This window comes from Pteropus alecto, unplaced genomic scaffold (assembly GCF_000325575.1).
Source record: "Pteropus alecto unplaced genomic scaffold, ASM32557v1 scaffold17, whole genome shotgun sequence".
NCBI classification, from domain to species: Eukaryota; Metazoa; Chordata; class Mammalia; order Chiroptera; family Pteropodidae; genus Pteropus; species Pteropus alecto.
This window is the reverse complement of record NW_006440645.1, coordinates 2,110,105-2,132,668: the sequence shown is the minus strand read 5'-3', so window position 1 is coordinate 2,132,668 and position 22,564 is coordinate 2,110,105. Positions and strand designations below refer to the sequence as shown.

At 49.7% G+C, this 22,564-nt stretch overlaps 1 protein-coding gene across 1 annotated transcript in view; it reads right to left on the bottom strand.

Annotated features, from left to right (window-relative positions):
* Positions 1–22,564, bottom strand: part of LOC102881915 (bifunctional heparan sulfate N-deacetylase/N-sulfotransferase 3) — a 115,805-nt gene that overhangs the window by 86,793 nt on the left and 6,448 nt on the right. Inside the window, exons 4-5 of the mRNA XM_006917783.1 lie at positions 9,086–9,173; positions 2,074–2,228 (exon numbers count right to left, since the gene is read on the bottom strand). Coding sequence (XP_006917845.1) covers positions 2,074–2,228; positions 9,086–9,173 — 243 coding nt within the window. The remainder of the gene's footprint in view (positions 1–2,073; positions 2,229–9,085; positions 9,174–22,564) is intronic.

Sequence of the window (22,564 nt, the reverse complement as noted above, 5' to 3'; positions counted from 1 at the left end):
GTTTTCTTCTTCCACAAGCTCCTTTCTCTCCGGTCCAGATTCGGGAAGAAACTGCCACGCACGTTTCTTCTCCACATCGTCTCTCACTGACGGACGCTGCTAATATCGGTGGTCTCAGGCCGCTGACGGCGACGGAGTTTACGTCCGCAGCATCGAGAGGGCTTCTAGTGCTCTGTGTCACACGTCGTGGCAGCGTGTGGCCACTTTTACGTGCTGTGCTGTCTGCTCTTCCCGGGTGTAGTCTGGGGCGGCGGTGGGGGGAAGTGGGGGCTCTGTCTCACGGGAGTGAGCAAACACCGTCCACGCTTTTTCACGGCATCAGCAAGGAGGGAACTGTCATCCTCGCCTTCTTGACAAAATATCGGTGCGTGGCAAAGGCGCCCTCGCACCTGCCTGTCTACGTCGGGGAGCAGGTGGGCGTGAACGGTCGGTGTGGGCTCTGATGCCACCCAGAAAGCGTGTGGCTTTCTACAGCCTCAAGAAAAACGCAATACGTTTTATAAATTCTAACTTTTCCTGAGTTTGAGCAGGGTATCCTGTGGGCCGGCTCCACAAACACCTTGGCTTTAGAACGCCATTCCCCAATATGGGTGTTAGGTAAAGCTGAAGCTGAAAGTTACCGCGCCTGGTGGCCGGCCGAGGGGGACGGGACACTTCCTCTAGCTCCCACGGGCGCACAGCCGCATCTCCCTGTGTCCGTGAGGGGTGAAAGTATGCTGGGGCAGGCAGGCGACGAAGCAGACGTCTTCAGGGCTTAGGTGCCATGCGGTTGGGAAAGTCATGTGTGTGTGTAGGGGGGTGGTGCTCAAAATCGAGCAGATTCTACTTCGAATCAGTCATTCCTAGCTATGGGGTCAGGATTTCAAATGTCTAGTAGAACATTCTCTGTCAAGGGAGCCATTATATTTTAGAATTTTTCAAAATCACCTCCAAATTAATCAGCGTTGTGTATTTTAATTTATCTTGTACACTGGGCTAAGTCTACCATTAGTAGGATTTACCTAGAAATACGGATTGATGGGTTTGTATTTATTAACTTAGTCTATGAACATTGCAATATCAGTTTTTTTATTTTTGCAAAATAAAAAAATACTATAATAGAAACAAATTACATTTCAGTTGCTTTTTAAGTGGTAATTTCTGCTGCCGGGGCCATTTTTACTGTGAACACTCGTCGAGCTCCTTCGTGAGCTGGGGCCGAGGCACCGCGACGCTCAGAATGTGGTTCTGGCCGCAAGGTGCTCCCTGCTCGGGGAGGAGCTGCCGTCCGGTGCCCTCCACGCATGTGTTCCCATCAGGGTGATTCCTGGAAACGAAGACCTTCCCACCCCGCCACACAGCACACGCTCTGCCGGCACATCAGTCTCCGCACCTCACTGCCGCCGATCACACGCACGTGTCCCCGCGTGCCGGCCTTACGAGAACCTTCGCTATAACTCTCCGTCCGGGGCGGGACCCCTCGAGTGTGAAACGCCGCCCCCCGCTTCAGTGGAGCCGTCGCGACGTCCCTGCGGCGTATGTCTGCCGCGGCTTTGAGAGGTGTCCTTCCGGCCCCACGGCCTCCGCGGACCGAGCTGCTCCCTCGTGTCCACACCCTGGCCTCCCCCCTGCTCTTTTCCTGCTCAGCGTCCCTTCACCCCGTTCTTCCTGACGCCTAACCTCGTTCTCGCCTCAGAGTCCCTAAAATCTTGTTTCCACAAGAACATTTTCCGGGCTGCTCCCGGGGACCCTTCCTTCCCTGAAGTGTGGGTTTTATGCCTGTGCAGTTTGGCGTTCGGTCAAGGAGCATCTCGGGAAGCAGGGATGGGCAGGGGCTGCACTTTGTGACCTCTGACCCCATGTCCTGTTACTCTCTTGCGAGTGTCTTGCGAAGTCCCCCTGACATCTGACCCCTCAGGCATCCAATACGGACGTGAAAGTCACACCCTGAAAGGCTGTCCTCGTGACCACGTAGAGAAGTCTGCTTAAAAGGAGCCGACACAGCGGGAGCCCCCAAGTTTCTCAAGATAAAAGCCGGTGTTCCTGCCATCAGTATGCACTAGTTCAACGTGACGTTCGAAGTCAGTGACTTACCAAGGCGAATTTTTTGTTGAGGACCATCTGCTCCACCAGCGACGACTCGTTGCGGAAGAGGTGGGGCTGCATGTGGCTCCACATGTGCGGGAACCACCAGAACTGGTCCACGGACCGCAGCAGGAGGTCGTCGCCTTCGTCCTCCTCCCTCGTCCCTGCACGACACGGAGCAGACACCGTCAGCGGGCACTTCCCGCCAGCGCCAAGGCCGCACGTGCGCGATTCGCTTATTCTTCGCACGACTGACGCCCAAGTCCAATTTTGTGTCGTTCTAATGGAAAGAACGACATCGGTCTAAACTGCATCAGAGGCCCTGGGTGTGGGGGCTATCATGTCTGTCTGTCTATCATCTGTCTGTCTATGTAGCTATTATGTATCTATGTATCTATCATCTATCATCTATCATCTATCTGTCTGTCTATGAATCTATGTATCTATGTATCGATCATCTATCTATCACTTTTCATCTGTCTGTCTATCATGTCTGATCTGTCTATCATCTGTCTGTCTATGTATCTATTATGTATCTATGTATCTATCATCTATCATCTATCATCTATTTGTCTGTCTGTCTATGAATCTATCTATATATCTATGTATTGATCATCTGTCTATCTATCACTTATCATCTGTCTGTCTGTCTTTCTCATCTGTCTATCATCTGTCTATCATCTGTCTAATTACATAGTCTCACAAATCCATAAATGTATTTAGAATACACCATTTATAGGATCTTAGATGCATGGAAGACTTTGAACATGAACTGTAGCAAAGAAAAAAGTCTGTTACTTGGGGAACCATCAGAGACTGTGACAAAAACCCTTTTGGAAGTTTTTAAACACGAGACGTGGATATGAAGCACTGCGTGATGGAGATACGGAACCACGCCGGGGACGCTCGGACTCTTCCGCGCCTTTGTGCAACCCGTCGTTTGTGAGGGGGGAGCGGGAGGTGTAGCCGAGGCTCGGGGTCAGGACGCGCGTGCTGGGCTCAGCCCCGGGTAGTCTGACACGGGCTGCGACACAGCAGCCCCAGCAGAGTCATCCCAGACTCGATTCGCGCTCCTCCTTGCGTCTGAGAAGCAGCTATTCGCGGTCAGCCGCGTGCGGGGTCCCGCGAGGCGCCCTTCTTTGTGGGGTGGGGGGTGGTCTCTCTCCGACCTCCCCAGGCCCCGTCTCTCCGGTGACGCTTGGAAAGGGAGCAGTGCCAGGTGTCTCATCATGGTCCTGGCACATCCGTGACCATCATCGTCACGAAACGATGCAGCCACACCGCCGCATCAGCCGTGACGCTGGCCGCAGAAGGCTCCGGGCCTTCGCGGGACGTCCCCTCTGTGTGGCTTCTGGCAGTCCTGCGGGGACTGGCTGTCCCTCAGGGCCCCGCAGCAAAGCTGGGGGCCGGGTGCTGCCCGGGGCGCTGTGACCGCCGCCCTCCTGGTGAACCGCCCTGGGGAGGAGGGCAGAGCCCATGGGCGGGAGGACAGCCGGTCCCGGGGTGTGCCGGGCAGCGAAGCGACCAACCGGGGTCAGGGCGCGGGGCGCGGCCCGTGCCGGGCGGAGGGTCAGGGCCGCCCTGCAGCCAGCACCCTGGCCCCACTGCCTGCGCACCTGCTCGCTGGCGCGGGGCGCCCCCTTCCTCGGAAAGGGCATCTCTGAGCCTAAGCCTCATTGCCCGCGGATGTTCCCCTCCGCCAGGGACACGTGACTACGGCACAGGGCACAGGTGGAGACGGGGGAGGCAGTTCTCAGTTCCCTCGTACGCTCCGCGCATGGGAGCTCTGCCATTGTGGCCAAGTCACCCCACCCCTGTGGGGCTGCTGTCCGTGCGGGCAAAACTGGACGTCACCTGTGTTCTTTTCCGGAGGGCGCGTCTACACAGCCCGACACGTAGCGGGGAATCCGGGACGCCCGCCTCCCTCCCTCCTGAGGTCCCTGCTCCTGTCCTCCGTGTCTCTTGCGAGTCTCCTTGCGTTTTGGTTTCTGTGTTTTTTTTTTTTCATTGTACTGCTGCGTGGTGGGGGGAGGGTATCCCCTGAGCGTTACGTGACAGTGGGGACATCGTATTTAAGAACTGACCAAGCCATGCATTAACTGATGGGCCTGCTTCACGGGTCACCAGCATCGAGCGCTCTGGGGGCTTCTGAGTGATGCCTGCAGACAGGGAGGACGGAGTCCCGGCGTTGGACCTGCCACCCTGGCCGCGGGCGGGTCTTGGTGCTGCTTCCTCTTAGCGGGTAAATAAGGTGGCCCTGGCAAGGAGGGTTTGCCGCGTCTAACTGGCAACACTTTTAAATACGTGCCTTTTCTTTTTCTTTCTTCTTTTTTCTTTCTTTGACACAAGGATGATGTCATCTGGTTTCGCCGCAATTCAACATGTCTGTGTCCGTCCGGGTGCTCTCCTCCTGCGTCGCCCACACGCGTGTCCTTAGGACAGCAGGCCAGCTGAGACCGCAGCTAGCTCCCCGTCCAGCTTCCCTTTCCCACACTGAGAGGGGGGAGAGGTGTCCAGCAGCAGCTCGTGCCTGACTTCCAGCTCCCCTGGGAGAGTGGGCTGAGCTTTCCTAGTTCATGAAAAGCCAAAGCCATCCCTCCCCGTGCTCGTCTGTCCCCGGGCCTGGGCCCTATATCTCGTCTCTCTCCGCCTCTTTCTTCTCATCTCGTTCTTCGTTTCTCTAGTTGGCCTCTACCCAAAGTTCCTTTATCAGCATGGAGCAGCAGATCTCAGGGCTCTTTGGAAAGACAGCTCAGGCATTTGTTGTCGCTTCTTGAATATCATGGCGAGATCCGCTATTAAAATATTCATGCATTTAAATAGTGCAGGAGTTAGACAAATGATGTCTTTCCTTTGACAGATTTATGTAAATTCATAGCCGGCACAATCGTGTGCCATTCCTTTTTCCTTTAAAACTCTTTATTTCCTTTAATCCTCAGTTGGGGATGTTTTACATCAGAATGAATGATGTTGAGAAAAAAAGGCGGTGGCTTGTTACTTTAGACATCACGACAGAAGGCAGCTGAGACACAGCTGTCCGTGGCCAGCCTGTCCTGGCCTGGGCCCTGCTTTCTCCTCCCACTTGGCCCACCTTCTTCTGAACTGGAGGCAGAGGGAGGAACTGGAAGTCAGATTTCTCAATTTTACGTGTCATTTCTTAAGTCGTTATAAAACTGTGCTGAAACGTTAGAAAGTGATTGCAAATTATTACTTATTCCGTGTCTAAATAAATTGTCTCTTTAGTATTTCATCTGCCATATTTCCTACTCTGATATCATACGAAAAACCATCATTAATTGAGACTTTAGCCTTTTGTCAAGCATTGCACCGTCTTACAAGCATCATCTCAAATTTAATTCTCGCTACAACCCTGTGAGGTAAGGGCCACCGCTAACTATATAGACCAGGAAATTGATATTTGGAGAGGCGAAGGAATTTGTCCCAAGTCATTGGAAATGTCGAGACAGAACCTGAATTCAGAACCTGAATTCCACCCAGATTAAGCAACTCCAAGTTCCGGACCCTTAACTATGCCGTGCACTGACCGAACGTGGAGCTCGGGAGTAAGACCAGCCCGTAGGAATGCACGTTGTTAAATAATTCTAAGGTACAATGAGAATTTGCGAACGCTGTTGTTTCTCAGTGATCTGGGGGAAATATTCAAGCCTGAGGAACCTCGAGGGAAGGAGAAGGCGTGTTTGGCCCTTCGGCTTCTCTAATTAAGGATTGCTAATTACACAATAAAGATCCAGTTTTTAGACTTAGGCTGTGATGCTCCTAAAGTTAAGACTTTTTCTTTTTTTTTTTTCCTTTTTTTAACTTAACCAGCTATATACTTCCGTGGACCCCTCGAAGATTCTATGTTCTTATCTGGAAATCAGTATAACATATTCTTTCACTCCTCGGAGCCAATGAAAAAGTGTTCAGCGAAGTCCTTAGCATATGGTGTTGTTCACTAAAAGGGAGCTATGATTTTAACTTCCTTCATCTCTTTATTTCTCACGAAATGCACAAACCCTTCACAAACTAAAATAAGTCAAACGAGAAGAAGCCCTCTCCTGGAATAAAGCCTTACTATTACAGGAGTGCTATTTTCCTCCTTCCCTTCAAGACCGAACGAAATAGAATTTTTAATAGAAAAAGGAATTACTCCTTTAGAAAGGAAGACAATGTAATTCAATTAAGCTTTACCATATCAAATTTTTGAAAGATTCAGAGTATTAAATTTTCTGTCTGTTCTCACCGAAACATGGTTTGACTGATTTGGGTTAGCCGACCTCCGCTACAGTTTTGCAGAAGCTTTCATATCAGATACAGTGGACGAGACCTCTCCCAACCGTGTCCTTAGCTTCCTCCCGTGTTCTAGTCTCCCTGGCGTAGAGACAGGACGTTCAGACTGTGAGCCGTGGGAAGTGCCCACGTAAGGCAAGAGGACAAACCTTTCGGAAGGAAAAAGGAAGGATTGTGGCAGGCGAGTGTCGTTTTGTGGCATCTGGTTTTGGGCAAACATTGAGTTGTCAGGTAGGAGTGTTTGCTTCTATTTCATCTTATGTTCGGGGAAGAAAACTTTAATTATACTTAATATTTAGAGTGAGTTCCTTTTACAACACAACATGGTCAGATTTTATCACTGACCTTGTTCTATGTAAATACTACTAGTTACAATAAAGGGGATTTTACTTCTACTCACTCGTCCGTTCATCAGTTCATTTTTTCAATAGATACTGTTCTGGTTGCTGCTGTTACAACAGCAGCGTCTTTACGGAATATTCGTTTTAGTGAGAGGAGAGAGACAACGGATAAATAGTTTAACCACAAAGTTCATTAAGCATCCATTTATCATACACTCTTAGCAACCTAGGAATAGACGGAAGCTGCCTTAAGCTAATAAAGAGTAGCTACAGAACAGTCTGTTAAAGGAATTCTCCCCGAGAACAGGAAGGAAGCTGCTGAATGATTTCCCACTTTTATTTAACGTTGTACTGGAGCTAGTGCAATAGGCAAGGGATGGAAACGAAATTCAATAGACTCGTGCAGGAAGAAACAGTTTCACTATTCAAAAATTACATTATTGTATCGGTAGAAAATTCGAAAGAATCTACAGATAAACTATAGAATTAATAAGTCAGTGTAGCCAGGTTGCTGGATATAAGGTCAATGCACAAAATCAAATGTATTTTTACAGACTATCAACAAAGAAATGGAAAATAGAAAAGGACACCATTTACTATTGCAACAACAACAACAACAACAAACACCCAAGGAATTAATTTAAATAAAGTTTTATCAGGTGTAACCACCTGAATACGCTAAAAGACTAGAAGAGTCAGTATTTAAGATGGCGATTCTCCCCACATGGATTTATAGATTTAATGCAGTCTCAATAAAAATTTTAGTCAGCTTCTTTGTAGATATTGGTAAGCTGATTCCAAAATTTATATGACAATTCAAAGGGGCAAGAACTGCCAAGGCAATCTCGAATAAGACGAATACACTTGGAGGACTTACACTAGGTGATAGTAACATTAATCAAAGTGACAGTAACTAAGTTTGATGGAGACAAATACATCCAATGGATAGCTCCAGCTGACCGGAGAGTTCCAGAGCAGAGCCCACACGTATATGGCCGCCGGGGCGGTCTTTTCAATACTTGGAGCCAGTTAGATAGTTTTATGGAGAAAAGAAGGTATCTTGACTCCTCTCTCACACTTACACAAACGTCAATCCCAGATGGATCCCAGGTTCCTACATTTTAGGCATGTAGGAACGTTTTTTCATAATCTCGTGGCATACAAAGATGTCTTTAAAAAGATACAAAAAGTTGACCATAAAGGAGAAAAAGATAAATTGGACTACATTAAAATTAAGTATATTTTGTCCATCAAAACATGCCATTAGGAGGATGAAAAGTCAACCCCCGCCATTGGGGAAAGTATTTGCAGCACACGTAACCGACAAATACATAGAATAAGAATACATAAAGAATTTCTAGAAATCACTAGTAAAAGCAGACAACCCAATAGAGAAAAACACAGGTATTTCACCAAACGGGGTGTTCCAAAGGCCAATCAGCATATGAGAGAAGCACAGTTTCTCTACTCATCAGAGCAACGTACATTCGAACTGGAATATGATACTAGACGTGCCCGCCAGAAAGGCTAACGCCAAAAAGACAACCAGCGTGAGCCCCAGCGAGGCTCTGGGCAGCAGGAAACCTCATATACTGCTGGGGACAGTGCGGCCACTTTGAAAAACGGCTTGGCATTTTCTACTTAAGCTGGTCATAAATGTGCCACACATGATTAGCAATTCCGTTCCTGGTCGATAACCAACAGAAAAAAAATAGTTACGCCCTCTGAAGGACAGGTGCAAAAATGTTCTTAACATGACTATTTGGAAAAAGCCGAAGATCGAAACCAACACGACCATCTACACCGGAAAGACGCAGAAAAAAGAAATTTCGGTGTATTCAAACAGCGGATACCACAGAACAGTGAAAACGAAAGAATCGCAACTGTGCGCGATCATATCTGTGAATCGAAAACCGCGCGGGACAAAACAAGCTGGAGAGAGTAGAGTTCGTATTACATCCGTCTCAAAGCCAGGAAGACAAATCTAGGATGTCAGGGGTCAGGATGGTGGCCTTCCCTGAGGGAAGCTAGTGAGTGTCAGGGTGCACGGGGTGGGGGGTGCGGGGGTCCCGCGTGCTGGTTAGGCATCGCGTATGCTTTGTGAAAATTCACTGAGCACTACACTTACTACTTATGTACTTTTAAAAATGTAAATTATAGTTCAAGAGCAAAGGGAAGCCACCAGATAAATACCGCGGTGAATAAACTTTCAAACCATTAACATTTTGTAAGGTAAAAAAAAAATAATAATATGCTAAATGGAACTGAATGACAGGAAGAAAATAAAATGGGGAGACACCGAGGGGAAGTCGGGGTGGGCAGGAGGGCGTGCAGCTTTAAACGGAGTGTCACAGGGGCCTCGATGGGGGCAGTTAATCTGCTTTTCTTACCTGTATGGTAAAATTTCCCTGAAAATCCCAGGTTGAACGTAAAATTTGTGATTTGTGCACGCAAAAGATTCTGAGTATCAAGCAGGGCCTGAAATACATAATATTTAGAAATGTTTCAGGTAGAGAATGGCATTGAGAAGCTCTGAAAGTTATCTTCCTTTTGCATTGAAAGGATAAACCTACTCTTTGATACATGAGAGAATTCAATGATGGAAGGTAGTTTCTTTGCCACTTTAAAAGCAGAGAGAGATTTTCAAGATCCCATAAAACACATGCAGATGTTTACCCGTCAGCTTATAATAAGGCAGCAAACATGTCAGCTGGAAAGGGGAAGTAACGTGAAAAGTTTATTCTGCACGGGAAGGAGCTGGGGCCTCGGACATAGAGTCACTCCTTCGACGCCGCAGGACGCAGACGCCAGCCGCCCAGAGACGCGCGCTCTTTAAGTGGAACCATGCGAGCAGCAGATCCTTATTTCTCAGATACGTCTTTGGTCTTCAGAATTCAAGACTTTTCCATTTTTAAGTCTTGCCATTTAATTAAAAAGCAGATAAACAAACCCAAAACCATACTTCACACAACTAAAGCTATTCTTAGTCAGTGTCGTTACATCCTATAAAGTATTTACGATGCTACGAGGAGTTTTTAGTGGAATTCTTTCCTTTCCTTTCTCATTATCTAAATTCCTGTCCCCTCTCTCTCTGTCCATGTCACACACACTCACACAACGGTCGTTGAGCGCCCACCTCAACCAGGCAGAAAGCGACTCTGAAAGGTAGATGCGTAAAAGATCTGAGTCTTGGCCTTTTACACATTTATGCGATATTCTAGAAACAAACACTAACCGCATAAAAACTGCACTGAAACACATGACAGATGCTAATATTATGCCTAGGTGTGGTGAAGAAGATTTACCTCTAGATGATATTTTACATACTTAAATAAGCAGTAATATTTTTTATTTTTATATTGTTTCTATGAGTCAGATTTTGGGGGTACCTATGAGAACAATGTTATATATTCATCCATTATTTCCATCTTTTCAAAATATGCTTTTTGCTCCAGAAGCTCGATCACCCAGCAATATTCTCAGGTCATATCCTCTCCGTTAAACTCTTCATTACTAGAGTGATTTTATTCGCCATTCTGTTTGAAACTGAAAGTCGGCTATTACTATTGAACAATGTTATAAAAATGATATTAAAATGTTTTGCTTTGTTCCCTGCAAACATGTCTACGATGCTGTGGTAAGATCTAAAATCGAATCGGAATAAGCTAAGTCGGCGTTGCAACGCCACATTCAGGGACCACACGTGTTCCGGGCACGCAGAGCCTCCCTGAGTGCAGAGCCCTGGGCGTGGAGGAGGGACGTGCCGCCGCCACCTGCGGAGGAACCAGGCCGTGGTCCCCTCCGAGCCAGCAACCTCGGGGACACAGATGCCTGAGTGCTCTGATTATTGGAGGACAGTCATAAACACGGTGTGGATTTAGCAGGATAATTCACGATTTCATGCATCAGTGGTTATTTTTACAATAACACATTTTTTTCCTCATTAAAAAATTTAAATCACTAGAAATCCCCCTCTCAGGGTCAGTTAACATGAGGGACTTCCTTTCCATTTTTATCAATAACTGCATATACCTGCAGCTTTAGAGGCAAGCAGAATTAGAGACAAAGTAAACATCAGAACTGTCCCAATTATGACCCGAAACACAGAATTTTCAATTATGCCTTTTTCATTAATATATCGTGAGCTTTCTCTTGTCACGTTAATCTTCCAAAACCAGTATTTTCAATGAGTGCAGAATATTGCATCAAATGGGCGTATTATAACGTATTTAGCAATTTCATCCTGCTACTTAGCGTACATTTAGATTGTTTACATTTTTGTGGCAAATATACATACTGCTCTGTGTATCGACACATATTTAGATAGCAGTGAAGTAGCTCTTTCTGCAGGAGAAAATAATTTCGCTTATTCTTCAGTAAACAACACAACTTTACAGCAAATTTAAAAATAATTATGAAAGGATTCGAAGGAACATAATGTCCAATTCAAATGATGAGAATTGCATCATGGATGAAATTCCGTGAAAATTTAACCATTTCCAAAATTATTGTTTTCAAATCTGAATCTATATGCTACCCCACTAACTTAGTTTTTTTCGAGGCTTCATCCTACGAAGCCAAAAAAAGAAAAAAAAAACACTTGCAGGCATTCAAAGATCTAGCTGAAGGCAAAAAAGATCTAATTTAAAGAAATGAGCTCTCGGAACTGAACGGAATAGGAGCTTCTATATATCCTTGGATCGCCTCCAGCTTTCTGTAACAGGATGAATATATCAATTAAAATGAAGAGACAAACATTAAAAATAACCGCACGCGGGCGTTACACGGCGATTCACGTTCGTGTGCACCGCACGTGCGACGCGCTCCGCGGGGACAGCTGGCAACGTTTGGTTTCCTAGTCGCGCTTCCGGATGACATTTCGACCCGGGTTGTCTTCTGTGCCTGAGCAGGAGCTGGCGAGCCGAGCTCAAGCCGAGGGGGGAGCCGCAGCGTGGAGGGCGGCTTCTCAGCACAGGCCGAAACGCAGCGTTTCGGGACAGAACTTTCCGGGTGAGCGTTTTCTCATCGGCCACACACTCATCAGGACGCAGCAGCCACCTCTGGGAAGCGGTGACGGAGACGTCACCAGCCCCTGCTGTACTTGGCCTTGCCGTAGACCTGTCTTCCCTCACCCTCCACTCCGGGGAGACGTGTCGCACTGCTGTTCCCGGAGCGTCCGGGCTGTTCCCGCTTCGGAGTCCCCCGTCCGGCTGTTCCCTGTTCGGAGACGCACGTTCTCGGGTTCTCGGTGGCTTCCTTCCTCGCCTGGCTCAGGTGTCCGCTCTGCCGGGGTCTCCTGGGTGAGGCATCCGCCCTCTTTTAAACAAATCCCTCTGTGTCTGGCTTCCCTGGCTTATGCGATCTTCACAGAATTTATTCCCATTATCTTGGTGCGTATCTGCTTATCAGCTTTAACTCCGCATTAGAATCACTGGTCTTACACTGCGACTCCCTACCATGCTCAGCATCTTTTAATGGTAAATCCTAGACTGATAAAAACTTTGGGTTACCATTAGTAAGGTGACTCTCAAACTGCAAAAAGAGGCCATTATTTATTCTTTGCCTCCCCAGCTTTGTTGAGATGATTTTATTCTCTTTGGGGCACCGAATAGTGGTTTGTTCTCAGTGACTCCGTTCGGGTGAGGATCGGTGACCTAGATGGGAGCCCTGTAGCTGTCCGGGGTGAAGGGCCCCATCTAGACCATTCCCGAATAGGCAAACTTTCCCTCACAAATATAACTTCACATAAAACTATCGTTAAAACACGGTCAGCGACAAAACCGTCTAGGTCCTACTGTCTCTGTACTACTAAGAAACAGATAGATAGATCGATCGCTCCCGTTACTAAGGGAGAGAGGATTCACAGATCAAATTATTTGATCTGTTTCTACAAGATCGGTTAAAAACTTTCGAAAAGTTTTCAAGCATGTTCTTTTTCCACAAATGCTTCTAATATTACAAATTCCAAAGGAGAGTTAAAACATTTTCTGAACCTATGAAAATCAACTGCTTAGTGAAGAGACCCGTGTGCCTCGTGCGGAATTCATTAACGAACCACATCGGAGGCAGTCAGGGCACCAGGGACCCAGGGTACGCACGGAGGCTGCGTGTCAACGCCCACACGTCCCAGGGGACACACAGCCGGGGCGTCGAGGGGTTCGCCACCCACTGTGTTATTTCTCTTTGAAAACAGGGACGGAACTGCACAGTTGTAAAAGTGGGTGTTGGAAAGGCCTCCTGAGAGCCAGTGGGAGCCTCTGTGCTGATTCGAACACGAGCATTCCCGAGATTAGTGAAGTTACACAAAACTGACAGCGGACGATTTGCAATTCGATTTGTTTTACAAACTCCTTACTACGGATCACGTAAAATTAACAACCCAAGAAAACCTGTCGAGGTGCTGACACGCCCCTGTCCCTTCCCCGGCCCACACCCCGGCCCACAGCCCGGCCCGCCCTGTTCTGAGCTGGAGCAGAGGAACGGTGGGCTCTCGGTTTGGGTAGTTTCGAGTTTCACATTTCTTTGCGTTCTGTGCTGGCTCCCTCGCCGTTCACGATGAAATATCCTGGGACCAACCTGGGAAAACACACGTGTTCTATTTTGACCGTGGTCTTAGTAACTGCCCTGAAAACCTTCCTTCGTCAAATTCCGAAGCCATCGTTTCGACAAGGAATGGTTTAAGCTATTATTTCTGATTCTTTCAGCACTATATTTTTATTCTCGATGTATATATTTTAAACTGGACGCCACTGCGGCTCAGCTAGACGTTCGTCACTTTTGCTCTTTGACAGGTATTTTCACAGAAAACAAGTGGGGACTAAGGTTGTATTGCCAACGATTCTGCTTATTTTTAACTTCACTCGGAACGCAGGTGGGAACTGAAACTTTAGAAGGAGAAAAGGTGATGTAATAGGATCTCTCTCCTCTCACGCCCCTGGTTCTGGGGGGTTTCCTGTGCCTGGCAGCACCCCAGGCCCTACGAGGGGAAGCCTGAGTGACAAGTGTTCAGGCCAGCCTCCCATGCACTGAAACGCAGGCCCCCAGCTCGGAGCTCTCTCCCGGGAGAAGAGCAAGTCTGAATGTGGCAGGAGTGTCACACTTTTATCGTGCTCTGTGTGTTGTCCTTTGTAACAGAGAGAAAGCCTGGCGTGCAAATTGAAAAGGCTCTTTGAAAAGCAGTCATCATTCTCAGGACAATGACTTATGCCTTTCAGAGCCCATTCCCTCACTTCCCACCCCTACCCCCCGTCATATGCACACTGGAGACGCTCCAGGTCTAAGAGGTGGTGACGACCGTGTCATACGCGGACGCCTAGGACAGCCTGGGGCTCGCAGCTGGGAGAGCACGGCCACTCGGACCCGAAGGCAGCACACTCAGAGCCTCAGGGGGACTCTCCGAGGGTCCCTGGATCTGTGGCTGTGCGGGTGGGGGCTGGTGGGAGGAAGGCAGAGAACATGGAACTCACAGGACCCTTCGCCAGCTGGGCGGGGTCTGGCTCCCCAGCCTTCTCAGCGGCCTTGCCCAGCGGCAGCCCACGCGGGGGTCACGGCCACCCCCGAGCAAAGCCGAGAGCTACGGAGGACCCGGCAGGAGGAGGACCTGGCTTTGCAGGCACGTGTGTGCGTCTCGGGGGTGCTGAGTTCTGTGCCACCAAGAGGATGACAGGGCGGGGGGCACTAGCGCGCTGTGATCCTGCTTTTGAGATAAAAGTAATGTAGCTTTACACTGGCATTATTGCTCAGAACTCTCAAAAAGCGTCCACACGTCCACTTATGGGATTCTTTCAGCAACTCGAGAGAGGCGGGGCACTGACCGTTACTGCCACGTCACATTTGAGGAGGCCGAAGCTCAGGGACCGAGTGACTGGCTCGAACGCACACGGTGAACGCGAGGGAAGGGGGTCTACGCCCGTTTCCGTGTGGCCGGAGCCGTCCTGTCTAGAAACAGAAGACCCCGAACGTGTCTTGACTAATATACTTTCCAAGTGTGATGTCTTATTGAGACAAATCTTCCAAAAATGTTTTTAGCACGTAAAATAGCCACAAACCATATCTTTAGTCTGTCCATATTCATAGTTTTGTATTGGTGTCGAAAGATAACGTTTTGCTCGTATTTTTTTTAATCTATAGTCTCTCCCATATTCATTCATTCATTCTCTATATCTATAGTCTCTCCCATATTCATTCATTCATTCTCTCTCTCTATGCACACACACACACGCACACACACATGCACACGCACACACACACACACGCGCACGCACGCACGCACGTATCCTTTCTTGAGCATGAATTAGAGCATTTCCACACACGCACACACACACACACGCACACACGCACGTATCCTTTCTTGAGCACGAATTAGAGCATTCAGAATGGAGGAAGCTTAGACCGAACGGGCGGAAGTTCAGCGTTCATCAGCTCGCTCGTTTGTACTACGGGGCGGAGCGGAGCGCAAGGCCGACACCCTGAGAGCTGAGGTCACAGCGCCCTAGTGTGTCCTCCACAGTGGGAACGACTTCCCCGTGGACGTGAACGTGCTCTTCTGCCCTCGGGCGGGGCCGGTGGGCAGACTGCTTTCCCATGAAGGTGGCAGGAGGCGACTCATCTACCTAAACGCCTCTTTCACTCAAGAAGCAGGTGTCAGAGGGCAGGTGGGAGGTGTCTGCATGACTGACCTTGAAACTGTTCGGGCGCTGGAAACATCTGTGGAAACGAAGGTTTCTAGGGACATGCGCACACGAGGGTCTCGGTCTCGTCAGTGACTCAAAAACTCCGAAAAGATTTTACTACTTTGTTGCAGCCTGAGTCTTTATTTCCTAACTCGATGCAAAGAGAAAGTCACAAAACTACTCGCAAAACAGCCCAGAGTTTAAACAAGCTCCAGGAACGACCCTTGAGGCCAAGATGACGAAACTGAAATCTTCCGTGCCTTGTACGAAAGGGGCTGAGGCGTTCGTTTGGGGCGTGAAAAAGTTATGAGGATGTCACAGAATGTTTCAGAAACAGGCACAGTGGAGGGGAAGGTCCCTGAGCGGGTAAAGCGGGCCTTCTCCCTCCCACAGTCAAGTGACACGAGCCTCCCCCACGGGAGGCTGGGGATGGAGCAGAGCAGGAGTCTCAGCCGAGATCCTCGCGAGGTTTTCAGGGACGTGTGGAGCGGCCAGGCGGCCGGGCGATGCCCACGGTAACTGATGTTCTCAGGGAGCGCGCAGGGGGCCGACGCAGCCAGCACAGGAGTCGAACCCCGAGGGGAAGCGACAGGAGGACAGAGGGGAATCCCTCATCTCACGGCCTCGGGTTCTGGTTTTCTCACGAGGCTACGTTGTGTATCTGTCGTCTTTCCCCCTAAAGTTCTTTTTAAGGGGGCAAAGCAAAAAAGCAAGGAAAACCCACCAAAGAGGGAGTATATCTAAAATTTTAATAAGAACCGCATGACCAGTGTGAGCGCGGGGAGAAGCCTGGATCGACAGTGCTTTAAACGGGAGGAAGCAAGGCTTCCGGCCCCTGTCACCTGCCCGGCGTGGCGGGTGATGCTGGGTGATGCTGGGTGATGCTGGGTGATGCTGGGTGATGCTGGGTGATGGGCTCGCCCTCCGCGGCAGCCTCGGTTCATGGCGTCGGCTCAGGCTGTTGCCATTAGCGCTTCTTTCTCTTCCTGTCTGTTAAAGACTATACGTGAATTCCGGGTGTCTTTGGGCGGTTTTGAGACTTGGCTGAAAACTGGACTTTTTTGTTTTGTTTTGTTCTGGAGTGTCTTGACGTGGTGAATTTCTGAGAGAGCTAGAAGCATTATTTCAGAAGACTTTTTGACATGGTCTGCTACGGTCAATAAAGATTTCGGAAAATTCAGAATCTTATTTCTGTGGCGAATCTATAGCAAACTTTATTCCGGGGTTAAGAAGCAATCGCTATTTCTCCCAGCCTGATTTTTATAGGAGTCGCTTTAAAGAACGTAAAATCGATTTTCTGTGCGGATTGGAAAGAAAGAAAATTCCTATGGAACTGAGTAAAAAAAAAAGTATGTTTTCACCTTTTTTGTTAGCGTAGCACGAAAAGTCTATCTGCTAAAGTTAGAAAAGTGAGTTCGCGTGACTTATCTGCTGAGGGCGTGGTTGTTATTGCGGGATCATTATAACTTACTTTTATAATTTGCTCAGCGGCGTGGCTCTCGGAAAAGCCGACGCGCCACAGAGGTCGCCCTGCCTGCCTTTGGCAGAGGCGCCGCGTCGTTCTTAAGGTCCCCGAGAGAGGTTCAGAAGCCGCCACGACCCGGGACCTCATGTTCCCACAGCGGGAGGAAAATATGTCGCTTGTGCTAGGGACCCGCAGGCTGTGGCGCAGACGGTGGCATCTGGGCCACGCGCACAGCTCCACCCCCGTGTGCTGTGTGCACGTGTCCCCGGCGGGAGCAGGGGCGCTGGGGGAGTCCGCTTGGGGTAGGCACGACGAGGCGCGGTCCCACGGGGGGGCGGCCGCGTTTGGCACCTGCTCTTCGTTTGCAAGTCGCACGGCCCTGGGAGATGCCCACGTCTCAGGCTGGGTCCCCCTGTTATAAAATGGCACCTTCTTGACGAGGATGCTGTGCAGGATGCCTGAAGTTGTCCACGGAGGCAGGAGATCAAGCGATCACCTGAAAACACGTGTAGGTCTCGAGAGACACCAGTCCTTTCTCTCCACCCTCTCCTGCTAAGTGCGTGGGCAGCAGCAGACGGCACACGGGCACACGGCACCCCAGGGTGCGCTGGGGAACGGCCCGCGGGTTTAGCGAAGGGGGCGCCGTGAGCGGCCCCGAGCACGGGGCGCGCGCAGCCGGTTCTGGTGTGACGCTGGTGTGTACCGGGCGGGGGGCACGGAACGTTACTGGGCTCTGCGCTAAGCGTGGATGGGCGACGTTAACCCAGTCAGCACCTGGCCGTTGGATTATCTCAGTGTTTTCAATAACTCGTCGGGTCAGGTATCAGTACTGAATTCATTTTACAGACGAGTAAATTAAAGTAAATTAAGCAGAATTTAAAAACTGAATTTTAGTTTAGTCTTAAAACGTAAAAGGGGTATTCCTTTGCAAGAGGACTACGTAGTTTTGGGGTTACTTGTTTACAGCATGAAATCGATATTAACCTTAAAAGCATGCGTTAAAAACGCCAAGGAGCTGCCACAAGAGTCCACGAAGCAAAGCTTTCACGGTGCCGGGAGACGATTCTCCACGTCACTCCCATTGCCGTGTGTCTCGTGAGCGGAGGCCCTGACGGCCTTGGCTTCGTGCTGTTCTTTTCAAGGACGTTTCAAGGACGTTTGTGGAGAAGGGCAAGGGTGCGTACCTTCCAGTTACGGACGGTCACGTCCACCTCTGGGCGAAGGGCATTCAGGCTTAGGACCCATGATGAGAGGTTTGGGTTCCCTCGTGTAGAGGGACCCACTGCATGCGCAGGTATCAATCGCCTGGGATGCGTCCCATCCGGTAGGAACTGGGACCTGGAGAACCAGCTCCGATGTGGCTGCTCCGGCTACCGCTGTGCAGTGAGTGGCAGGGAACCTCTGTCTGCGCCCATCTCGTGTAGAGGGACCCACTGCATGCGCAGGTATCAGTCGCCTGGGACGCGTCCCATCACCCGGTGGGAACTGGGACCTGGACAACCAGCTGAGATGTGGCTTTTCCGGCTACCGCTTTGCAGTGAGTGGCAGGGAACCTCTGTCTGCGCCCACGAACCTGGGGCAGGCTGATGTGTTAGCCGGCGGGTGCGGTAACATCTCAGACCCTTCCCAGGCCTAACAAGTGGCAAAGGAAAACTGTAAACATCCACAGACAGCCGAAGACCCGGGTTATTTAAGGTGCTGTCTGTGGCAAGTGCACAGGGATGTGGGTGGGAAAGAGAGTCATCCCCAAGGGCTGTGCTCCGTGACGGACCAGGGACGCCTGAGGAGGACTTGTGTGTGCGCATGCAAAAAACAAAACAAAACAAAAAAAAACTGGCAGGGGAAGCAAGATCGCTGGAAGCCTGGAAAACTAATAAATATACATGACTGTAAACAGCTTTATGAGACAGGTACACTGCGCTGCACATGATTTATGGGCTTGCTCCTGGCTTGAAAATGAGCTAGATTCACAAAAGCTGTTAAAGTCTCCTGAGGTTCAACGCTGCAAGACATCGCTTCACGTCTATAGTCTCAGGAAGCCATTAGGTTGGTCTCCAACTTTTTGCAACTATTAGATCTGGCAAACCGAGTGGAGAGAGAAGGGTTAATTTACCGTGAGGTATAATTCACAGTTAATAAATTGTAACAAGCAGCAGGAAGTAAAGAAACAGGAGGTTAATGGGGTTACAGCAAAGAAGCATTTTTTTTTCCCCTTCACAGTTACTTAATTAACACAGTTCATCCTCTGGGGGGTGGGGGTGGGACAGGAAGTAATGAGACCAGAACACAGTCCTTACCTCTAGATCTCGCTAAATCTGTTTAAAAGCAACACATCACTTCACATGTAACGAATCTCTCCTTCAACGCGTGAAGGATCCTGCCATACGTGTCCTTTAATTGAGAAATAATTATGTAAAACTGAACAGCCCATTTTGTAACTCAATGTACTTTAACACCTACAGGTAACATACATAATCTACCACTTGCGTTATGTGCATCATTTAAAAAATAAACCGAGCGTTCTATGCACACGATGGCAGTGCGTGCTGGGAATAATGGACGCATCCGTGCAAAACACCTTCCGTCAGATGCGGCATCACTCGGAGGGGATGAAAGGGAACCAGTGCGTGAGGATCCGGTTCGCGCCAGGCCCAGCCTTGTTTACATGCTGAGGCGAGCGTTTCCATCATCCTGGTTTTAAGGGCGAGGACGACGCTCAGGTGGGTTGAGTGACTCGTCAGGTCGCACGACTCGCGTGGATCTGAGGTCAGAGCTTCACTTGAAAGCTTCTTCCTTAGAGCAAAATAATTCATGTCCTTCGTAAGTAGTCATTGATATGTCCCCATGGAAAAGACAAATCCTTCACCGTAATTTCTTTAAATAATTAACCCACAGACATTATTGAACTTATTTTATTACTCTGTGGTAGGGACAGTGAAGGACGTTAAAAAAAAAAAAAGGCGCGCTACATAATCTAATCGCATTCCGACGGAGAGGCATATGCGTAAAGTGAAGGACACTTTGTGATCCGGAACTCCAAATGAGACTTTCATGAATTAATTTAGGACCAGGACGTTCCCTAAAAACAGGGAACGAGATAAGGAATCCATTCGGACCCTCGGCCACTTCTGCGACCTCTGAATATAGCTGAGCTGTCGCCCTGAGGGGACGCGCCCAGGGCTGCCCGTCTTCCGTCACCCAGGGCCAGCGCGTGGCGTCCCATCATCGTGCCAGCGAGGCCCCGACATGTTTTTCAGCTTCTCCCTGAACTCTAGACTTGCAGACCCAACCGCCCGCACGTCTCCGCTTGGACAGCTAAACGACCTCGCGAACTCCACAGTCCAAAGGAGGCCTCTCGACGCCCCGCCTTGATAGTCGAAGTGCCACGAGGTGGGCGCCATCTAAGGACACGTATTTAATCATTTCCATCAGCAAGTCCCCTCAGCTACATCTCCAAAACACATCTCACGCCTGCCACCTCCTCCCCACCGCGCCTGCTCGCCCGGTCTGCGATGGCCACCTGTCTGGGTTCTCACCATCCACCATTTTCCTACACAGCCCATTCTCCACAAGACGGTCAGTTTGATTTTTTAAAAATCCTAAGTCGGACCTCATCGCTGCCTTGCCGAGATCTCCAATGGCTGCTCCCAGAAATTACAATAAACTCCAGCTCCTCCCCATGGCCAGCCAGACCCCTGTGGTTTGGTCCCTGCCTGCCCTTCTGAACGAGTGTCACCCCGGGCTCCTTCCCGTCCACTGCACTCCGGTCAGACCAGCCTCCCTGGCCACCGAGCTTGTTGCGTGAAGTCCGTTTACACGGACTCTCTTGCCCAGGTCCGTGTCTCTTGCCCAGGCGCTGTGGGCTCATCTCTTCCTCGGGTCTCAGCTCAAACGCTGCATCCGAGAGCATCTCCCTGCCCGGCTTCGGGCTCACCACCCCCGGGCCCAGCCCCGGCACCTCCCACCACCCTCGACGTCACCGAACCTGCTTTACTTCGTTCATCGCCCCCTTATCTCTACCTGAGACTACTGTATTTGCTCGTCTGTGTACGAGTTTTTATCTGTTCCCCTCATCAGAGAGTACGATGTTTGCAGGCAGAGAGCTTCGTCTTGCCTACCACTCTGTCATCGGCTCCTCAAAGGTGCCTGGCACACAGCAGACGCCAAATCACATTTTTTGAGTGGATGACGAAAAAGGGTCTCATTTTCTTCTAGCTGATTTTATACCTCCAAGGTGTTTGGAAGAACCAATTTTAATCATTTTAGAATCCCTTCCAAAAGGCTGCCCAAGTAGTCTCTCCCAGTGCCTGACACATTCATAATAATAAAAAAATTTCAATGTATCGAAGTCCCACTGGAGTTAAGCATTTGACAGACACCGTCATCCTCGCAGACGACATCTGTGCTGTAAAGGGGGTACCGGTCCCTTTTCAAAGATCTGGAAACCGATGTGAGAGCCTGAGAAACTCGGGCTGGTCTGACTTTAGCTCCCAAGTTCTCTTCTGCAGGAATCTTATGATCAGCTATGTAGCTGGCAAGGAGAAGTAACGAGAAAGATAAGATGAATCCTCGCAGACGACATCTGTGCTGTAAAGGGGGTCCCGGACCCTGTTCAAAGATCTGGAAACCGATGGTGAGAGCCTGAGTCTGACTTTAGCTCCCAAGTTCTCTTCTGCAGGAATCTTATGATCAGCTATGTAGCTGGCAAGGAGAAGTAACGAGAAAGATAAGATGACAGAGAGCGTGTCGGTCTATGAAACTGTGGAAGCTGAGAAGAGAACGGTCGAGGTCCACTCACGGTCAAGGGGAGAACAGAACGGTCCAGGTTTCTTAAGGGCGAGTGGCCGGGAAGTTTGTCCGAAATTAGAAGCTTGTGGAATTTCCCACGACCGCGGACGGCAGCGCGGACTCGCAGAAACGCCTCCGACGTCACAAGCAGGTTGGGCTACAGGGGGACGGCTCGCTCAGGGATGGCGAGCGGGGACTCTGTTTGGTCAGCTGATGCTGGGCTTCCCGCCACGCTGCTCCAGACAATGTCACAGCGTCACAAACCTCCAAAACGAGCGAAGGAACTCGGAAAAGGAAAGAGGAACCCAAGAGGGGTGCTCGTGGCTTCTCCCCGTCTCATCTGCAGGAGTCGTCGTGCAGAGCTCACGCACCAGCTCACGCACCAGCTCACGCACCAGCACACGCACCAGCTCACGCACCAGCTCACGCTGTCGGAACGCGGGACGAAGCGGGCAGCGGACGGCAGAGGCTGCATCCGCGTCAGGAAACGCGCCCCCTCGGTCACGTGAACGGACGAGGTGACTTACGACATGTTAAACGGGTGCGGGGGGGCGGGGGCAGGGACGGGCACCTCCGAGCGGGCCTCGTCTGTCCCCCTGTGGAGAGGCAGCGTCACACAGTTCATCGACAGGACGGAACGAAGGCCGGGAAGTGTCCCTCTCCTCCCTGGGCTCCCCTGAGATGCTGACTGCGTGTCTGCTGCAGGTTAGCGAATGGGGCGAAAGTCTAGTGAATAGTAACTAAACGTTTCGGCCACAGCCAACAGGCTATATAGAGTTAAAATGGATTTTCATTATAATGTCTTATTTCTCTTCAACATGTTGTCAGATACTTTTTGTTAAAATGTTGCAGAAAAACCCCTAAAAGTGTTTTTCAGTCTATCAGAAACCAGGTCTGCTAGGACCGGAGCATGAACGACCTTGATGGTGCGTCAGGGTGCAGCT